General features: G+C 44.9%; 1 protein-coding gene across 2 annotated transcripts in view; it reads right to left on the minus strand.

Annotated features, from left to right (window-relative positions):
• Nucleotides 1–20,998, minus strand: part of iqgap2 (IQ motif containing GTPase activating protein 2) — a 424,926-nt gene that overhangs the window by 65,799 nt on the left and 338,129 nt on the right. For both annotated transcript variants that reach the window (XM_072516040.1, XM_072516041.1), the window contains 4 exons: nt 18,400–18,624; nt 14,057–14,197; nt 11,306–11,390; nt 8,708–8,940 (listed from right to left, as the gene is read on the minus strand). In XM_072516040.1, the coding sequence (XP_072372141.1) occupies nt 8,708–8,940; nt 11,306–11,390; nt 14,057–14,197; nt 18,400–18,624 (684 nt within the window). The remainder of the gene's footprint in view (nt 1–8,707; nt 8,941–11,305; nt 11,391–14,056; nt 14,198–18,399; nt 18,625–20,998) is intronic.

Raw genomic sequence — 20,998 nt, forward strand, 5'->3', positions numbered from 1 at the left:
GGCTTCCACAGTGGAAAGCCTGGGGCAAGATGTCAGAGCCATGACTGGAGAACTCCAAAGCATGGCTCAGTCCCCGAGGACCATGGCTGAGGGGTTCGACACCATGATTCAGACAATGGCAGGCCTGCAGGACTGGCAGAGCCAGATGACGTTGAGGCTTATGGAGCTCACTCCAGTTGCCCCATCATCCCATGGAGTTAACTAGGGGCCCTTGAGCACCTGGAGGGAGGAGGAACCACTGGAGAACCTCCTGGGGGCCTTCCATTCAGGAGAGTCTGGGAGTGAGCAGCCCTTCTGAATCCCCCCCTTCCTGATACTGGCACAGTAACGGGCAGAACAAGATGATGCGGCCACATCGGTGCTATCTGAACGTAGGCTAGGGCCCTCCAGAGGACTCCTGTCAAGTGCATCTGGCATCTCAGGCAAGAGTGTGGAAGGCACAGGCTACTCCACTTCTGATGTGCATCCTGGGGACACACCGAGACATAGTGGGAGGATTCACAAGAGTAAGTAGGGGAAGAGTAGGCATGGATGAGGTTATACACAGATGGTTGGGGGTCATAATAAAATGTCACAACTGCAATTGTCACCTTATTAAAACCTCTTGGCTTCACTCTCTTTGACCCTCCTCCCACTGGGATAGGTCTTCACCCAATCTGTACACGGCTTTTCTCACAGGCTCTCAATATAAGGGAAACGGTTGGCCCACTCAGAGTAAAATATCATCCGCTAGCGCGGTGATATGCCTGTAAGCAATATTGCAGATGGCTAGTGATGAGACCTCCAACCAGCAGGTGGCGGTACAGACCCACCACGCGGTTTTCAGAGTGTCATGTGACAAGGGGGAGATGGTTATAAGATATACACAAGGACAGTCATGCTTAGTTCCAGGGAAGTACAAAGAAACTCTATGATAATGTGCTCTGTAATAGATCGCTATCTTACGTGTGATTCAATAAAGATCCCGGTTTTGACAAGTCACAAGTCCTTTGGTAGATTCCACGCTGGACATCGAACACCACACACAACATTTGTCATTAATCATTGAACCTCGACCCTCGCCCCTAATCTCACTCTAGTGCGACAGGACAAAGAGATGTAGGCCCGAACCTCACTTGCACATGAGCTGGGGAGTCAAATGTGCTGACAGAAGACAGACATAAGGGGCGCAATTCTCCCATCGGGAGTCTAAGTGCCGACGCCGGAGTGAAAACCGGAGTGTTTCACTCCGGCGTCGGAGCCCGCTCCCAGCCCCTTATTCTCCCGCCCCCGGGGGGCTAGGAGCGGCGTCGCGTCATTTACGGGCGCCGGACCTTGGCGCTGCATAAAAGCGGCGCCGCGTAAATGATATCACCTGCGCATGCGCGGTTGCCGTCCACCCCGAGGCCGCCCCACAAGAAGATGTCAGATGGATCTTGCGGGACGGAGGAGGAAAGGAGGTCCTCCTTTAGAGAGGCCGGCCCGCCGATCGGTGGGCACCGATCGCGGGCCAGACCCCATTTGAGGCTCCCCCCCCCGGTGCAGGAAGCCCCCTCCCCTCCGGCCGCCTCCCCCAGCGTTGCCACGCTGTTCCCGCCGGCAGCGACCAGGTGTGGACGGCGCCGACGGGAACCCTGCCCCCACCTCGTGTTGGGCAGGCCGCTCGGCCCTATTGCAAACGGCGAGCGGCGATTCTCCCAGCGGCCAGCCGTGATTCTCGCCGCGCCGGTTTGGGGGGTGGGAGAATCGCGTGCGGGCGTTGGGGCAGCGTGGTGGGACACGCGCGGCGCCCCGCCGATTCTCCCACCCGACGTGTGGGGGAGCAGGGGAGAATTCCGCGCAAGAAATGCTGAGGAGCATCAGCATTATTCTCACGACGAGTCAACATTATCCTGCTGCATTGCGATGCCAGCACAACGACTCCCCAGGCCAGCACCCTGAAGACTTGTTTTTTTTTAAATATAAATTTAGAGTGCCCAATTATTTTCTTTCCAAGTAAGGGTCAATTTAGCGTGGCCAATTCACCTCGCCTGCACATCTTTGGGTTGTGGGGGTTAACCCCACGCAGACACATGGAGAATGTGCAAATTCCACACGGACAGTGACCCAGGGCCGGGATTCGAACCCGGGTCCTCTGCGCCGTGGGGCAGCAGTGCTAACCACTGTGCCACATGCCACCCTCCAAGACTTGGTTTCAATATGGATCGCCTCCTTTCATCAAGGCTCTTGATGGGGGGGGGGGGGTACTCCCTACTGGACTTCCTGCTCATCAGAGATGTTCCACTCCTCCTGGTTGTCATTATCTAGGACTGCAGCCCACTGTGCCAGGAGAGAGAGAGTGAAATAGTGCAAGAGAGCGTGAGAGTGAAAGAGAGTGAGTGCGAGTGTGCGCGACAGAGTGTGCGCGAGAGGGTGTCCGCGAGAGTGTGTGTATGAGAGAAAGTGAGTGAGTGTGAGTGCAAGAGTGATAGAGTGTGAGAGAGAGAGTGTGAGAGAGAGTGTGAGAGAGAGAGAGAGTGTGTGTGAGAGAGAGTGTGTGTGTGAGAGAGAGTGTGTGTGTGAGAGAGAGTGTGTGTGTGTGTGTGAGAGAGTGTGTGTGTGTGAGAGTGTATGAGAGAGAGAGAAAGTGAGTGAGTGTGTGCGAGTGATAGAGTGTGTGTGTGTGTGTGTGTGTGTGTGTGTGTGTGTGTGTGTGTGTGTGTGTGTGTGTGAGAGAGAGAGAGAGAGAGAGAGAGAGAGAGAGAGAGAGAGAGAGAGAGAGAGAGAGAGAGAGAGAGAGAGAGAGAGAGAGAGAGAGAGAGAGAGAGTGAGTGCAAGCGAGTGCGAGTGAGAGAGAGAGAGAGAGAGAGCCACACTCTGGGCTGCGCAGTCGGGCCGAGCCGCCACCCATCCTCTCCTGCAGTATCGGCGTCTGATCTTCTATCACCACCATGTTTGAGGACCAGGCCACAGAAACACACGGAGAATTAACAAGTGACCCACAAGTACAGAACAGAATACATAGTCAATGTACAAAACAGACCTTTAAAAACATCCAGTGATTGCTCAAGCAAATCCTCCTGCATCCTCAGCCCCGTAGTAGGCCCACCAAAATCCTCCCCTCCCCAAGTAAAAGAGACCGAAAGGCAACCAACTTCTCTTTTCCTTCTCTTCATCCAGAAAGCACCAAGTCCAAGGGGAAGAGGTAGCAGGCAAGCAGAAAAGGCAGCAGCAAACAACCTCTCAGCTACAGCCTCCAGGTATTTGCAGCTAAGCAGGAGCAAGCAGCAGCAAACACAACCTGCAGCTGGGAAGTGCCCTCACAACTAACAAGGCCAATTCCTCATCAGCAATAGCCTTCAGCTGTGAAGCTAGAGGCTGCCCAGTCAACGGGAGTTAAAGTGACCGTCAGCACATAACCAAGAGCAGCGTTCTGCCCTGGTGATTTGTGGTAGTTCAGACAGGCTGCAGCTGTAGTTGCCCCTGGTATGGGTGCGCACAATATTTCAAGATGGCTTGAAGGCCTCATGAATGAAAAGACCGCCCCCCACCCTCCCCAAGCATTTGGGCAGCAGCACCCTTGAGCATGCCCAAAAATGGAAATGGCTACCCACATCCTCAGTTCCCCTCGATAACCATTGCGCCAGATTCATATTTTTAAAAAGGAATACTAAACAACACCCGTGTGATTTCTCGCTGGGAAGCTGGTTAATTCCCGGGAGGCTGTTACATTCGACTTCAATCTCACTAATGAGATGGAAACTAATGAAAATTAGGGTTAATGATTATGCTCGCCATATTTGGGCAAGATCTGGAACTCACCATTGGGAGCGGGCCGGTTATTTGGCAAACTGAATCATGCCTGGCGCAAATCCAGATTTTGGCCTTTCCCGCTATTTAACTGCTGTGCCCAGATCCATGCCGGGCGCAACGTAGGGATTAAATCACGCCCAGGGTTAACGCTTTGAATCAAACATAGACCTTTCAGTTTGCTTTTGTTTGATAACCTGCTGCAAAATATGGCTACCAATGGCATGGCACCTGGCCATTGCTTCCAACTTTACCAGGGGCACCGTCAGGAAGATGCGTTACTGGAACTATTTGTTCCTACAAAACTGCAAACCTCTGGAATAAAGAGGTTTCAAAGACACTTGGACAGACATTATGATACATCCACACGGAAACAAAGGGCTGAATTCTCCGCTGTTGGGATTCTCTGTTGCGCCGGCAGCGTACCCACGGCCGGAGATTTCCCAACGGAGTGGGGTTGCCCACAATGGGAAATCCCATTGACCGGCTGGCAGGACGGAGAATCCCGCTGCCGGCGGGGGCGCGCAGCACCAATGGAGAATCCCGCCCAAAAAGCTTCATTTAATTTTCCAGTCCATCTCTGCCCTGAGCAAAGTTTCCAAAGAGGTCGTATTCAACTCAAAATATTAACTCTGTTTCTCTCTCCACACTTGCTGCCAGACCTGTTGCATTTCCAACATTTTCTGTTTTTACTGCACTTACTCCCATTTTATTCCTCGATGAACACATGATTAGTGTTTATTGGTTATGAATAACACCAGCTTGCAAATTTCATAGACACTGGACTTTGCCTTGCAGCACTTAGTGCAGTAAAACGTTTGTAAGTTATTTAAGGGTCATTACCGGATTTAAATACAGGCAACATCTCAATTTGTCAAGATTTTGCCAGTTCAGGAAAAACAGGAAACGTTAGTACTCTTCTCCAAGGTTAAACTAGCAAGTTCTAAAACAACAATATTTGTGTCACAACACATTTGGAGTCTTTTGAAATGATAGGATTGTAAAAGAATATGTTGCTCCAACTTTATTTTCTCACTAGTTTTGTCAGATCTTTCCCAAGTAACGATGGCTTCAGGACAACATACACAAGCATCCGAAATTGAGCAACTCGTCCACATAGTCAAACTGCAGAAATTATTCTTACAAGCATGGATAAGGTTCTTAAGAGCCAAACACAAAACCAAGTTCTGCCCAAAACTGCCCGTGGTACTTGGGGGTCATCACATTAGGAAGAAATTACTTTTGGAAAAAACAATGTAACCAACTATATTACAGAAAACACAATTCCTGTATTTTTAACAACAGTAAAATCTGAGTACTTCTAGACAACTAGCATAGAATTAGAGGGTACACAAAAGCCTAGCCACAAGAATAGTGATCCGAAGACCTTCTCCCCCTACAGTAAAATAGATGCACAAGCAGTGACATTGCAATTAGCAGGGTGTTCATTCATTCTTTAAAAAAACATCTGGCTAGAATTGAGACTGGAGGCTATGAATAGGAACAAAATCAAATATTCAGAAAGCACAAAGGTTCTGTGGCACTAGAACCATGAAATGACAGCTGAGAAAAGCAAGTGGTTGACTTGACGTAATGTAGGCATAAGGCAAGGCTAATAATTGAGACCCCCTCAAACACTTCTTGAGATCTGGGAGGAGTTTTTCTTCAACTGTTGGGGTGCAGTTCAAAGTACTACAAATTGAACAAGGTGTAAAGATGGAACAGGTTTGACAGAACACATTCAACTTTTTATTTCATGCTCGCTGAGAAAATAGACTCAAGACCTCTAACTTGCTCTTTTTGCCTTCTTGTTTATGTACCCCATATGTTTATGGGGAGGTCGTGTCTCACTAACTTGATAAGAGTTTTTCGAGGAGGTCATTAAGATGATTGATGCAGGTAGGGCAGTGGATGTTGTCTATATGGACTTCAGTAAGGCCTTTGACAAGGTCCCTCATGGTAGACTAGTACAAAAGGTGAAGTCACACGGGATCAGGGGTGAGCTGGCAAGGTGGATACAGAACTGGCTAGGTCATAGAAGGCAGAGAGTAGCAATGGAAGGATGCTTTTTTAATTGGAGGGCTGTGACCAGGGGTGTTCCACAGGGATCAGTGCTGGGACCTTTGCTGTTTGTAGTATATATAAATGATTTGGAGGATAATGTAACTGGTCTGATTAGTAAGTTTGCAGACGACACAAAGGTTGGTGGAATTGCAGATAGCGATGAGGACTGTCAAAGGGTACAGCAGGATTTAGATTGTTTGGAGACTTGGGCGGAGAGATGGCAGATGGAGTTTAATCCGGACAAATGTGAGGTAATGCATTTTGGAAGGTCTAATGCAGGTAGGGAATATACAGTGAATGGTAGAACCCTCAAGAGTATTGAAAGTCAAAGAGATCTAGGAGTACAGGTCCACAGGTCACTGAAAGGGGCAACACAGGTGGAGAAGGTAGTCAAGAAGGCATACGGCATGCTTGCCTTCATTGGCCGGGACATTGAGTATATGAATTGGCAAGTCATGTTGCAGCTGTCTAGAACCTTAGTTAGGCCACACTTGGAGTATAGTGTTCAATTCTGGTCGCCACACTACCAGAAGGATGTGGAGGCTTTAGAGAGGGTGCAGAAGAGATTTACCAGAATGTTGCCTGGTATGGAGGGCATTAGCTATGAGGAGCGGTTGAATAAACTTGGTTTGTTCTCACTGGAACGAAGGAGGTTGAGGACAGACCTGATAGAGGTCTACAAAATTATGAGGGGCATAAACAGAGTGGATAGTCAGAGGCTTTTCCCCAGGGTAGAGGGGTCAATTACTAGGGGGTATAGGTTTAAGGTGAGAGGGGCAAGGTTTAGAGTAGGTGTACGAGGCAGGTTTTTTACGCAGAGGGTAGTGGGTGCCTGGAACTTGCTACCGGAGGAGGTGGTGGAAGCAGGGACGATAGTGACATTTAAGGGGCATCTTGACAAATACATGAATAGGATGGGAATAGAGGGATACGGACCCAGGAAGTGTAGAAGATTGTAGTTTAGTCGGGCAGCATGGTCGGCAAGGGCTTGGAGGGCCGAAGGGCCTGCTCCTGTGCTGTACATTTCTTTGTTCTTTGTACCATGTGATCTGGATCAATGTCGATTTGCACTCCAGCTTTGTCAGCCATTTGTCAACATTTCCTCACCCAGATAGAAATGAACAGTGTTTTATCACAATTGATAAAGAGATTCTGGAAGTTCTAACACCCAAGGCTATTTATCTTCAACAGCCCAGGCCTCAACTCTAGAATTCCTCTCCCAAACAACTTCCATCATTCCACCTCTCTTCAAACCCACTTATTTCTCAAGGCTTCTGGATTCCCAAACTAAACTCTTTTTTCGTTGGATGTTCCCTTGCGTCTGTCAAAAGGCTTGAGCGCATTGTCTACATTAAGTTCACTTGTTTAAAAACAAAACTAACTTCAGCACGTGGAGGCATGGAACAGTACTTCTTGTGTGTTTGAATAACTTATATCAGGTTAAATTATAACAGGTTGTTGTTCCTCTGTAACTCAATATTCAAGTCCAGTCAAATATAAAGTGCTTATTGACTTGGACGATAATTTCCCAATTAGATTCACTGGACACAAAAGAATTTGAGTCACCTTGGATTATTTGAACCACTTGGTATAATTTTCAGATAATTTCAAACAGGGTTGCAACATCTGCAATGGTCAATGGAATGCTAAGTTGCATCATATTGCCATCTATAAATAGGGCGGGTCAAGTAAAACAGTCAGAAACAAATTAAAACCATTCTGATTTATTTTCCCACATCCACAAGAGAAAGGAGTTAGTTGTATTTTCACAGCATTTTGTACATTACTGCAATACTGGAAAAGACAGAGCTCCAAGCATGTACCTTTAGATAGATATGCAGAGTGCCATTCATCCAGTATCTACTCAATTGTAAATGATTGACAAGTCAACATGATTGCCATTTGAATGCGACTTTTAGCACAGCAAGCCAAGCTGCATTTATTTTCTTTCTTTAATTATTCAGAAGGCGAATGCAATGAGTCACCCTGAACTGCATTGTGAGGATGATCTCTTGGACCTTACACAATTAGTTTCTCTAATCCAACGCAAGGCAGGAAGGCATTTACAAATTACTTCAGTATTCCCAGGTTGAGGGTCGCAGAACAGAGCTATGAATCCAGATGCTAATTGCTGTTCAAATGCTCCTTGCTGTCACGTGAAGGTGTTAATGCCAGCTGAGGACAAGTACAGCTCAATATGCGCCATTCGCTCTCTCAGCTAAATAGTCTGAAACTACGGAATTAAAACTAAACACGAAGGTGGTGGTGAAGTACTGGGGAACCAGAGTAGACAAAAATGTTGTCTCCTCTGCCCCCACCTCACTGCAACTTGAATCCAATTCACTTTATCTCAACAGTAGCAGTGACTATTAGAGGCAAGAAAGGGGTGGACATCTTGAGTTTGAGTTTCTAACTGCCAATATAACAGGAGATAAAATACTTAATTTGAACACCCTTGAAACTAATATCCTCAACCCTCTTGTATTGGAGCCGGAGACTGGCTATCCCTTTTTCTGCAGCGATGTCCTTGCTTTGTTTTTGTATGAGCATTGAAATATATTAGCATTTAACAGTGAAAGCAAGGCAAGTAGCAACTGATCTCCAATTAGTAAACCCTGCACCATTTTGTTCTTTTTACACTTGCTGAATGGGCAAATATATCCACTTATCACTTATTGCAAGTCACAACATTTTTATACCAGTGTTCCAGAACATAAGTAATTCATCTTAAACCGGTAACTCCCAAGTGTATTAGCAATGAGATATATTCTATTAGAAAAAAACATTCCTCAAGACAATTCTTTTGTACTTTGTAAAACCACAATTATTTTTCAAATCAAAATTTTACTTTCAGGTTCTATAAATTGCAATTTACCTGAATTTCTGGTAAGTCTGTGATAAGTAAGTATTCATAGATGACAACTGCGCATTCTCTCCTTCGAACAGCTTGTTTGAAGCAGCATGTTGTAGCACCTTTGCCACCGAGCCCAAGTTCCGCCGTTGATCAGGATGGAGCTGACCACCAGCAGTCATGTCAATGATGTCAAATCCATCAGGTGCAACAATAGCTGGGTTCATGTAGCGATAGTAAAGAAGGTTCCCTACGATCTACAAACAGCAATTAATATTTAAAACAATCTTATTTTTTTAGATAATTACAAAATAAGAAAGAAATAGCTAGGTCCCTTTCTGGAACAAACGTAGCACCACTCCCTCCCCTAGAATTATGATCATGATAAATTCAGATGGTCCACATAACACGATCAACATCCTGGCGGATACCATTGATCAGAAACTGAACTGGATGAGTCACATTAATACCGTGGCTACCAGTGCAGGTCAAAGTCTAGGAATCCTATGGTAGTAACTCACCTCCTGATCCCCCAAAACCTGTCCACCATCTACAAGGCACAAGTCAGGAGTGTAATGGAATACTCTCCACTTGCATGGATGAGTGCAGCTCCAACACACATGAAGCTCGACACCATCCAGGACAAAGCAGCCCGCTTGAATGCTCCTCCTTCAACAAACATTCAAACCCTCCACCACCGATGAACAGTGGCAGCCGTGTGTACCATTTACAAGATGCACTGCCGTAACTCACCAAAGTTCCTTCGACAGCATCTTCCAAACCCACGACCACTACGATCTAGAAGGACAAGAGCAGCAGATACCTGGGAACCCCACCACCTGGAGGTTCTCCTCCAAGTCACTCACCACCCTGACCTGGAAATATTTTGCCGTTCCTTCATTGTCACTGGGGTAAAATCCTGGAATTGCCTCCATAACAGCACAGTGGATATACCTATATCCCAAGAACTGCAGCGGTTCAAGAGGGCACCTCACCACCACCTTCTGAAGGGCAATCAGGGATGGGCAATAAATGCTGGCCTAACCAGCGACGCCCACATCCTGTAAACTAATTTTAAAAACACTGGGAATTCCCAGGTATATTTCCAATGTGTTGCCAGTAAAATCTCCAACATGCTACTTCACTTTCAGAATTCCACTTTTTTTTTGATTCGCTGGTTGGACCAGCAATTATTGCCCATCCCTAATTGCCCTTGAACTGAAGGCATTTAACAGTTAACCACAATGCTGTGATCTGGAGTCACAAGTAGGTCAGATTTTCTTCCCTAAAGGACATTAATGAACCAGATTAGTTTTTGGAACAATCAACAATGGTTTCATGGTCACCATTAGACTTTTAATTCCAGATTTTCTTTATTCAATTCAAATTGCACCACCCTGGAGGGATTCAAACTCAGGTCCCGAGAGCATTACCCCGGTGTCTGGATTACCTGTCCAGTGACAGTATCAATATACCATCACGTCCTCCGTGCAGAGTAGCATTTTGCAGCACTTCTGCACATTGGATTAGCCATGTAGACAAAAGTGGGCCTGTACAGGTGCTGCGTTAGAAAACTATTTGGCAAATAAAGCTGATAAAATAAGAAGCTGAGCGTTAATGCATTTGAAACATATTTTTGATTTTAGGACCCAAGCCACAACTGCATGTAAAGCAGAGAGGATTCACCATTATAAGCCATATAAATTATTTCAGGGCATTAAATCCATTCTTTAAATACTCCAGTTGTACAATACATCGTTTATCCATGTAACCAAACTGCAACATCTCAAACTACAAATATGACTTTGAAAGCCTAGCTCTCTTCAAATTTAGCCACCTATAAAATTGAGTTATTCAGTCCTAGGTGCAATTAAACTCCCAGAGCTGGTTGCATATTGATTTGTAACTTGCACGTTCAGAATGCAGCCCATGATACTGTGCAAGAAACCAGTTTTAGAGCACTGAACCATAAACATGCCATCAAGGTTACTTGAATCACATGATAGTACACATTTGTATAGTGCTGGCATGCATTATTCCTCTGAATAATAACCTTACCTCTCTATAATTGGCCCTTCCCTACAGAACGGGCTGCACGGTAGCATTGTGGATAGCACAATTGCTTCACAGCTCCAGGGTCCCAGGTTCGATTCCGGCTTGGGTCACTGTCTGTGCGGAGTCTGCACATCCTCCCCGTGTGTGCGTGGGTTTCCTCCGGGTGCTCCGGTTTCCTCCCACAGTCCAAAGATGTGCAGGTTAGGTGGATTGGCCATAATAAATTGCCCTTAGTGTCCACAATTGCCCTTAGTGTTGGGTGGGGTTACTGGGTTATGGGGATAGGGTGGAGGTGTGGACCTTGAATAAGGTGCTCTTTCCAAGAGCCGGTGCAGACTCAGATGGGCTGAATGGCCTCCTTCTGCACTGTAAATTCTATGATAATCTATGAGAACTATTGCTAGTGTTCATCTACGCAAGAAAAAACTAATCATACATTAAATCTTCATAGCATTTCCTTAAAAGCTATCAAATATGACAGTTTGTACAATATTTGTAATTGGAATACATTGTTAAACATGTTACTTCTGTCACAGCCAACTAAGATATAGACTGGTATTGATCTACCTTTAGCAGTTCATCTTCAGTGGAATCTGGAAATTTCTCGTGAAGCGAGTTCTTCAGAACTTTGGCTATGTACCTCATTCCATAACTACACACAGACAAATGGATTAGAACAATGAGAAGGTGAAATATAACACTGGTGTAACAGATTTTCAAATAAAATGGTCTTTTCAAACATGAAGCAAATAAAAAAAAGAGCTCGAGATACAATTTACAGGAGTCATTCATTTCATTGAGCTAATAAAATTTTTGCCCTCTACAGGAAGGTGAAATATATTTGCTCAACAAAGGTTGTAATCATGAAACAAACTAATTATATTGGATGAAAGCAACTTTTATAAAATGTGACTAACACATTATGAAATAAATGACTGAACAATTTCTTGTATAATTACAATGTGAACAGCATGGTATAAAATACTTGGTCTCCCTCGCAGATTATCCAATTGGGAGAACGCTAGTTACTCAGAATCAAAGCAAACTTTATTTTAACCTTAACCAACACTAGTATGAATGGCCCATCCCAAATATTGTGAACAAGAACAATAACATATTTCGCTGATGAAAAGCTCCGGGATACAGCCCTAGAGAGAAAACTGGGGTGGTATCTTATGTGCCCCCACCGAGCATCTTTTGGGTGGGGAGGCAGGGTCATAAGACAGGCTGGGTGCTCACCCCCAAGCTCACCCTCAAAATATGGGGAGTGGACAGATGCCAAAATTGGACATGTCAAAATCAGCAGCCTACCCACCATATTTAAATAAGTAACCAAAGGTCAGTTAGGCTCGTTAGTAAGTCAATCGACCCTGATTCATTGCCCACACCATAGAATGTTTGGCATGGACAGAAGAATGCAGCCCAATTTTTTTAACCAAAGCTCCTCCAAAGGTGGAAAGAGGAGAGGTTCTATCTTCAGGCGCTGCCTTTGCCAAATAGCCCCCTCCCACCCCAAGATTGAATCCCCCTTCCTTCCTACCCACATGTAGCCTTAAACCCAAGAAATGTATTTGATACACACTGATTGGCAGTGTCACATAGCATGTACAAACTAACTTTGGGGTTTACAGCGCAAAGATTCCATAACAACTATCATCACTGGACTCAGAATCAAAAGATGTATTGGCTGGCAGGTGGCAATTAACTCAAATCACAACTTAATTCCATAGAAGAGGTAAAAATTGGTTTAATTTTGGATGCAGGATAGTTGCCATGCTTGGAGTGCATGCCCAAACATGTAGGTAGAACTATGGTCCCTGGCCCTTCCCTCATTAATTCAATTTAAATAAATGGGGACCATTCACGAGCAACTCATATAATGGGGGTTGTCAATATTGTGCATTGCCGACACCATATAAAGGCAGCTGGCATCTCTTAAAGGAGAGGTGCATTTTGATTGCAGGAAACTGAGGCTAACATTTGTCAATAACGGCAGGTGGAGAAGAAGTTGCAAGTGCACCCCATTTTTGGACATCCTGATTCATGAATGGGATCCCAATTAATGTATTTTAACAATGCCTGCATTGATTTCAGGTGACTGCCAGGGCCATGATACAGAGCCCAATATGCTGCTGGCTGCACTTCTACCATGGGACGTCACATTGAAAATTGATGATGCCCATTTTAAGATAAATAATGGAGTCAATACCCCAAAATCGCTAAATTCAAAATAAATATTTCATTTGGACTCTTTTGGAAACTTTTTCTGTAGCAGATTCAGTCCAGAAAGAAATAATACTCCCAGCTACAGAGACAGAGGAAGGTGTCTGTGTAAAACATTAATTTTTAAAAAAGCTAATGTCACGAAAACAACGATGGAAATGTCCTCATGACTTTTCATTTGCAGAGTACAAATTTGGCAATTATATGAATCAGACGTTTCATTGGCCCCCCGACTCCAGCAGTCCTAATGCTATATTACACTCTAATGAGCGTGGATGGGCACAAGGAGGCACCTCCACCCTCACTCAGGAAGAGGCCCTGCCTTGGAGAACTGTGGGTCAATCAGATTGGCTAGCAGTTCTCCAGCTCTTCCAGGCGTAGTGCGGCAGCGGCCGGGAGAGGCACTGCTGGGAGCTGTCTGTAACTGGGATCCAGAGAGCAGATAAATTGCACCCAGGGTGGGAGGGTAGGGAATATTTTGGGGGTCGTGAGGTCAAGATCTCAGAGGCTAGGCCAGGGTGGGATGGAGGGCTGGGATATAAAGGAAGGTATGGGGGTCACCGGGCTTTAAGTGGAGTGTGCCCCAGTCAGAAGGGGCAGTGCCCCCATACACCCCTTCTGCGCCTCCAATATCAAGTGCATTTCTTTCCCGGCCTTCCCTGCTGAACTGTCCTCCGCCTGTCAACCTAAGCTGGAGCATAACATTTTGGCCAATATGCTCGAAACAAAACCAATGCCTAATAAATGGAAATGCTGTAAAAATTTGTTTGAAATCTAATGATAGTTGCAACATACAAAAAAGCCAAATCAATATTTATGGGCAAACATATAATCATAGTGGACAGCTACAAAACACAAGAAGAAATTATTGAATGAAGTATCTTAAGAATTTTGATAAGCTTGAAATTAATTTAAATTGCTTCCATTTCTCATATTTGTTTTTATACATTTTTCCGATTTGGACTCCATCTGAAATATATAATGAGAGTGGGTCTATTTGGATAACTTGTTCGAAGAGCATGCATAGGCAGAGTGGGCTGAACGGCCTCATCGTGGCCTGTAACATTTTATGATGCAATGATATTCACTACTTACGGAATGGTATCCAAGGATGTGCTAATCGACGTGAGAACCTTATCGGTGACGGCCTGCAGGTTGTGCATGCAGGTTTCCAGTTTTGTCTTTACTTCTTCATGCGACAAGGCCTGTTCTGTTGTTACATCATATGGCAGTTTACTACAAACACAAAGTAATTCAATAATCTTAGACATGCATTCCATGGCATCCAGTTTTGTACAGAAACCCCAGTAAAAAAAAAAGTATAAATGAAGAGAAAGAGAATTTCTCAGATTTGTACATGGAATTCTCCATTACTTGAATGATGTTATCTACCCATCATACGTTTGAGAAATAAAAGAGATGGGAGTGAAATGGAACAAAGATTCTTGAAGCACATGTGACAAGATTTTGATCTCAACATGGGGCGGGCAGGCTGGCATGGAATTTCCCAATGCCTGTAAGTGCACTGGTTGCCCACTATGGGCCCAACTCCTGGCTATTTACCTGGAGGCCAGATTGGCGGGAACAGCAGGTGTAAGTCAATTATAAGACCAATTAAGGGGACAGCACGGTGTCGCAGTGGGTTAGCCCTGCTGCCTCACGGCGTGAAGTCCAGGTTCGATCCCGGCTCTGGGTCACTCTCCGTGCGGAGTTCGCACATTCTCCCCATGCTTGCATGGGTTTCGCTCCCACAACCCAAAGATGTGCAGGCTAGGTGGATTGGCCACGCTAAATTGCCCCTTAATTGGAACAAAATGAATTGGGTACTCTAAATTAAAAAAAAGACCAATTAAGATCATATTCCAGTCAACCCCACCACCCATCCAGATTTTTGGACCAGGGAAGATATCTGGAGGCAGCCACCTGGCGGCAGGCCAAGGGGTCCAGCATCGCAGGGATCACTGTGAGGGGTCCCCTGCAGCCACCATCATGCGGTTTTGCTGTAGCATCAGCTACCCTGTTGAGGGATTTCCCTCCACAATGGTGAGCCAGCAGCTGTAGCCATTTCAACTTCAGTGCCTAAAGATAAAAGTGCCCTCTCTTTCTCCCTCTCTTACCTGCAGTGGCAGGCTGCAACTCCTTTCACGCAATGGGTTTCGTATTGGTTCTTCGGCTTTGAGTGTCCACTTGCCATCCGTAATTGAACAACGAGTGCACCCTGTGGCCATTAATTGCCCGACCCGGCAGAAATTGCTGTTGGGTTACAGATCCTGACGTGGTGAAGGTCAGGACCCACATTTTGCCAGGGGGCACTATTTGGCAGGTCGGGTCCGCGTGTGGCCGGTGCCATGTTGTACGGCGCAACCGCTGCAGGTCGGCGCCGTGCTCATGCGCGGCCACAGACCCGGCAATTCTCTGGCCGTTTATTTTGTAAAGTCAGTGTGTTTTACGTGGTGCGGCTGCTAGCCCCTCACTGGTTGGTGCTGGGGCCTCGCCGATATTTTCATCGCAGAACTAAACACTTCCTCCGGACGTGGCCTCCAAATCGGAGAATCCAGCCCCAGATCTTTGGTGGACAGAAATTTGATGATTTTGTTGATGTATGGGCCTTTTTAAAAAACTTATGCCTTGCCTAGCCTTTGTGACAACCCACAATACCCACTTCAGTAGCTTATCAACTACAAATAAATAGCTTATTGTTTCATGAAATTACACTTGTACTTCAATTTTGAAAAAGAATTTGCTCTCCTTCTGTGCTGTCACATACCTTTCTAATCTGCTTTTTTGAGGATTTTCTATATTCTGTATATTTTCTGCCTTTCATTACCTACACAGTAATCACCAAACACTTCATAATTTTTAAGTTTGATCTCATGTACACATTGAACTTTACATTTTCGCAAGTACATTGCAATAGCCATTAGTCCACTTCCAATTTAAGTTATTCTTCAACCGTTCCTCCTGTTTGGCATGTTATGTACCTCAAAAAACGTTGAAATCTGAATCTCTAGATCAAAACTTCTGCTGCAAACCATCTCATTTGCATGTGCGGAACGAAAGTCACCAAAGTCCCAAAAGACCATCGGCTGCTCTCCCCTTTGAGAGAGAACTGACCGGTGATGATTTAACCCGAGGGCGCCACACCTCAGGCGAGCAGCAAGGAGGGCAGGGCCTTCAGGAATAACTCCGGTCGTACGGGAATTGAACCTGTGTTGCTGGCATCACTTCACATGTGTAGCCAAGATAGGATTGAAGCGAATCCACAAATAGTAAGCCAATGAGAAGCATTATAATTTATTATGTTTTCTCCTAGTTTCTGGTACATGTTTCTTTGAAATCTTGCCCTTACGAAATGGGCTAATTCTGGGAATTTAGCAGGTCCCTTTTACTGTCAGTCACTCATATTGAACCATGTAGAGAGCTCAACTGTACATACTAGAAACTTGTTTGTTAACATTGAAGTATCACTGCTCTCAGCATTATAGTTAATGCAGCTTAAATTCAAAGAACATTTATCTAGGCATAATGTTAGCTGAATAAATATTTGACCAAACTCTCCCAATCAGAGGATAGATCATTTTTAGATAAAAGTCAGGTGAGCTTTCACTTGCGAGTTTGATTAGCTTTTCAGCATTTTGGCCAGATAATTGGATGGGACATAATAGGAAAACAGGTTATAATGGGAACAAAGGAGTGTGGGAAGGTGATGTAGTTGAGCTTTCATTCTCCTGCTGAGTATTGGAAAGGAGAAATTCCTCAGGTATGCCAGGGATTTTATTTCAAAAAGCCATTTCACTCGAGTGCATCCTTTTTGCCATTTCCTGCAGTATATATATTTTCTTTATTATTTCATAGGATGTGGGTGTTGCCGGCAAGACCAGCATTTGTTGCCCATCCCTAATTCCCCCTGAACGTAGTGGCTTGCTCAGCCATTTCAGAGAGCAGGTAAGAGTCAGCCACATTGCTCTGAGTCTGGAGTCACCAGGTAACGATGGCAAATTTCCTTCCCTAAAAGGACATTAGTGACAAATTATTCCTTTAATAAGGATGTCCATGGAAAGGTAATACTAGGATTGACAGGCTTATGCAGCCACGTAAAATGGCTGCTTCCCGATTAATTTGGCCAAAACCCGATTTAAAATGGCTAACCGGAAAGGCTGATGGGAAAAGCAGGTAACAAGGCACAAACGGACAGCTGCAGGCAGAATATCATATTCGGCTCTGGGGAAGTCGGCCCAGATCGATACTCAGGGCTATTAACAGCCCATCAACCCAGACATTTGCAGTTATACTCAGGACTCTTAACAGCCCATCAACCCAGACATCTGCAGTTTAATCGGCTATCCCCGGGAACAATTGCAACATATTAGCAATTGAATACCGGGCCAGACCTGTCGGCGCCTGCAGTGGCCGAAACAAAGGCAGGTGAACGACCACCCCCCGATCAGGGAATCGCCTCGCAATTGGACGTATCGAACCCAGTGATTGGGAACAAGTCCAATCACTTGGGACTCAGGGTCAAGGGCCGCCCCGGGAGGCGGGAAGCCCCTGAACCCTATAAAGTGAGGGGCCAAGTTCAGATCTCTCTCTCTCTCCCTTAATCGCCTGCTCGAGACCTTTGCAAGAACAGCAACCGGCAACTGTAAGTTTGAATCCAGCGATCGCTATCCGATAAAGACTCCTAGCCATCGACCTGTATCAGCCTTTTGAATCCCGCGGGCCAGATCCGATTGGATAAGCCATTCGTTTCCCTGACCTGGTGGGCTCTTCCTAAAGTTAAGTATTGGCCAGTAGTGATAGGTTTATTATATAGATAGTAGGATTATTGTGTAAACATTACTTGTTGTATATAATAAATGACCGTTGATTTCAATCTTACTAAGCGGTGTGCTGACTTATTAATCATAACTGGAACTTGAAACACGTGGCGGTATCAGAAAGATACCTGGCGACTCGTGAGCAAAGGTGACGTAATCAGAGCTAATAAACTAAGGCTAAAAAGAGCAACACTTGTTAGTTATGAGAATACTCTACTGAAACTGGGGCTATTAGAATAAAGCAAGACCATTTAACAGTTGTTTAAATGAAGTAATGGGGGAGCGAGGCACAATTTCTACTGGTGGGTCAGTAATTAGAGGCTGTAAATCTAAAAGCATCAATAAATTAAGGGAAAGGCTGCTGGGGCATGAACTCACATGCTGAACCAGTGATGGAAGTAGAATCCATAGTAACATTGCAATTATTCGTTTAAAAATAAGGAGATAGAGAAAAGGCAGGGAGTGCAACAAATCATTACCTCCTTCAGGGAGTTAACACAAGTGTGAGGGCCACATAACCTCTTCCTGTGCTGTAAAAATTGATAGATTAAAACACAATGCTAAATAAAAAGGTGAACATGCACACTTGCTGATTATTAATTTGTTAACAATATGACCAACCTGGCTTCACCAGTTTGCATCTCCATCTGATTCACCCACGCCTTGTACACTTCCACTGGGTTGGTGTTTATAGTGAGTGTTTTATCCTCCATAATCTCTTTCACTACAGGAGAAAGCAGCTGTCTGAGCGCATTCTGCCCACGTGTGCCACGGTTAAAGGTGACCACCATCTTAATGACTGTGGGGTTTCCAGTTACAATATCTTGAACCTGGTCCACTTTAGATCTGTATATAGTAAATGCAAGATTTTAAAAAAGATTAACATTAAAGAACAACAAAGCACAAAGAAAATTATAGCACAGGAGCAGGCCCTTCAGCCCTCCCAGCCTGCGCCGATCCAGATCCTTTATCTAAACCTGTCACTTATTTTCCAAGGATCTACTTCCCTCTGTTCTCCGCCCGTTCATATATCTGTCTAGATGCATCTTAAATTATGCTATTGTGCCCGCCTCTACCACCTCCGCTGGCAAAGCATTCCAGGCACCCACCACCCTCTGTGTAAAAAACTTTCCAAGCACATCTCTCTTAAACTTTCCCCCTCTCACCTTGAAATCGTGACCCCTTGTAATTGACACCCCCACTCTTGGAAAAAGCTTGTTGCTATCCACCCTGTCCATACCTCTCATAATTTTGTAGACCTCAATCAGGTCCCCCCTCAACCTCCGTCTTTCCAACAAAAACAATCCTAATCTACTCAACCTTTCTTCACAGCTAGCACCCTCCATACCAGGCAACATCCTGGTGAACCTCCTCTGCACCCTCTCTAAAGCATCCACATCCTTCTGGTAATGTGGTGACCAGAACTGCATGCAGTATTCCAAATGTGGCCTAACCAAAGTCCGATACAACTGTAACATGACCTGCCGACTCTTGTACTCAATACCCCATCCGATGAAGGCAAGCATGCTGTATGCCTTCTTGACCACTCTATCGATCTGCGTTGCCACCTTCAGGGTACAATGGACCTGAACTCCCAGATCTCTCTGTACATCAATTTTCCCCAGGACTCTTCCATTGACCGTACAGTCCGCTCTTGAATTAGATCTTCCAAAATGTATCACCTCGCATTTGCGTGGATTGAACTCCATCTGCCATTTCTCTGCCCAACTCTCCAATCTATTTATATTTTACTGTATTCTCAGACAGTCCTCCTCGCTATCTGCAACTCCACCAATCTTAGTATCATCTGCAAACTTGCTAATCAGGCCACCTATATCTTCGTCCAGATCATTTATGTATATCACAAACAACAGTGGTCCGAGCACGGATCCCTGTGGAACACCACTAGTCACCTTTCTCCATTTTGAGACACTCCCTTCCACCACTACTCTCTGTCTCCTGTTGCCCAGCCAGTTCTTTATCCATCCAGCTAGTACACCCTGACCCCATACAACTTCACTTTTTCCATCAACCTGCCATGGGAAACTTTATCAAACGCCTTACTGAAGTCCATGTATATGACATCTACAGCCCTTCCCTCATCAATTAACGTTGCCACTTCCTCAAAGAATTCTATTAGGTTTGTAAGACATGACCTTCCCTGCACAAAACCATGCTGCCTATCACTGATAAGTCTATTTTCTTCCAAATGTGAATAGATCCTATCCCTCAGTATATTCTCCAGCAGTTTGCCTACCACTGACGTCAAGCTCACAGGTCTATAGTTCCATAGATTACCCCTGCTACCCTTCTTAATCAAAGGGACAACATTAGCAATTCTCCAGTCCTCCAGGACCTCACCCGTGCTCAAGGATGCTGCAAAGATATCTGTTAAGGCCCCAGCTATTTCTTCCCTCGCTTCCCTCAGTAACCTGGGATGGATCCCATCCGGACCTGGGAACTTGTCCACCTTAATGCCTTTTAGAATACCCAAATCTTCCCCCTTCCTTATGCCGACTTGACCTCGAGTATTTAAACGTCCATCCTTAGCCTCAACATCCGTCATGTCCCTCTCCTTGGTGAATACCGACGCAAAGTACTCATTAAGAATCTCACCCATTTCCTCTGACTCCACGCATAAATTCCCTCTTTTGTCTTTGAGTGGGCCAATCCTTTCTCTAGTTACCCTCTTGCTCCTTATATATGAATAAAAGGCTTTGGGATTTTCCTTAACCCTGTTAGTCAAAGATGTTTCATGACCCCTTTTAGCCCTCTTTATTGCGCGTTTGAGATTTGTCCTACTTTCCCGATATTCCTCCAAAGCTTCATCGGATTTAAGTCGCCTAGGTCTTATGTATGCTTCCTTTTTCATTTTAGCTAGTCTCACAATTCCACCCATCATCCATGGTTCCCTAATCTTGCCATTTCTATCCCTGTAATTCACCTCATCTCCAAAGAAAAACTACAAGATACGTTTTCAGCACTGTGTGGTGAAAGCTTATGTTTCTGCATTTTTATTTTTAAATGATAAAAGTTTAATTGCATTTCCCAATATTTAGTCATATATTCATCAAAGATGATTAAAATAGCAAATGCTAGGTAATTAGTGTTGAGTGATGCTGAGCTATTTCAGTTTGCCTTTGGCCAAGAATTAAGTGGGCTAACTGCAGCAATTAAATATTCATATTTTGCAATGTATTAGACACATCGACTCCTCAAA

The sequence above is a fragment of the Scyliorhinus torazame genome, chromosome 9, assembly GCF_047496885.1.
Source record: "Scyliorhinus torazame isolate Kashiwa2021f chromosome 9, sScyTor2.1, whole genome shotgun sequence".
Taxonomy (NCBI): domain Eukaryota; kingdom Metazoa; phylum Chordata; class Chondrichthyes; order Carcharhiniformes; family Scyliorhinidae; genus Scyliorhinus; species Scyliorhinus torazame.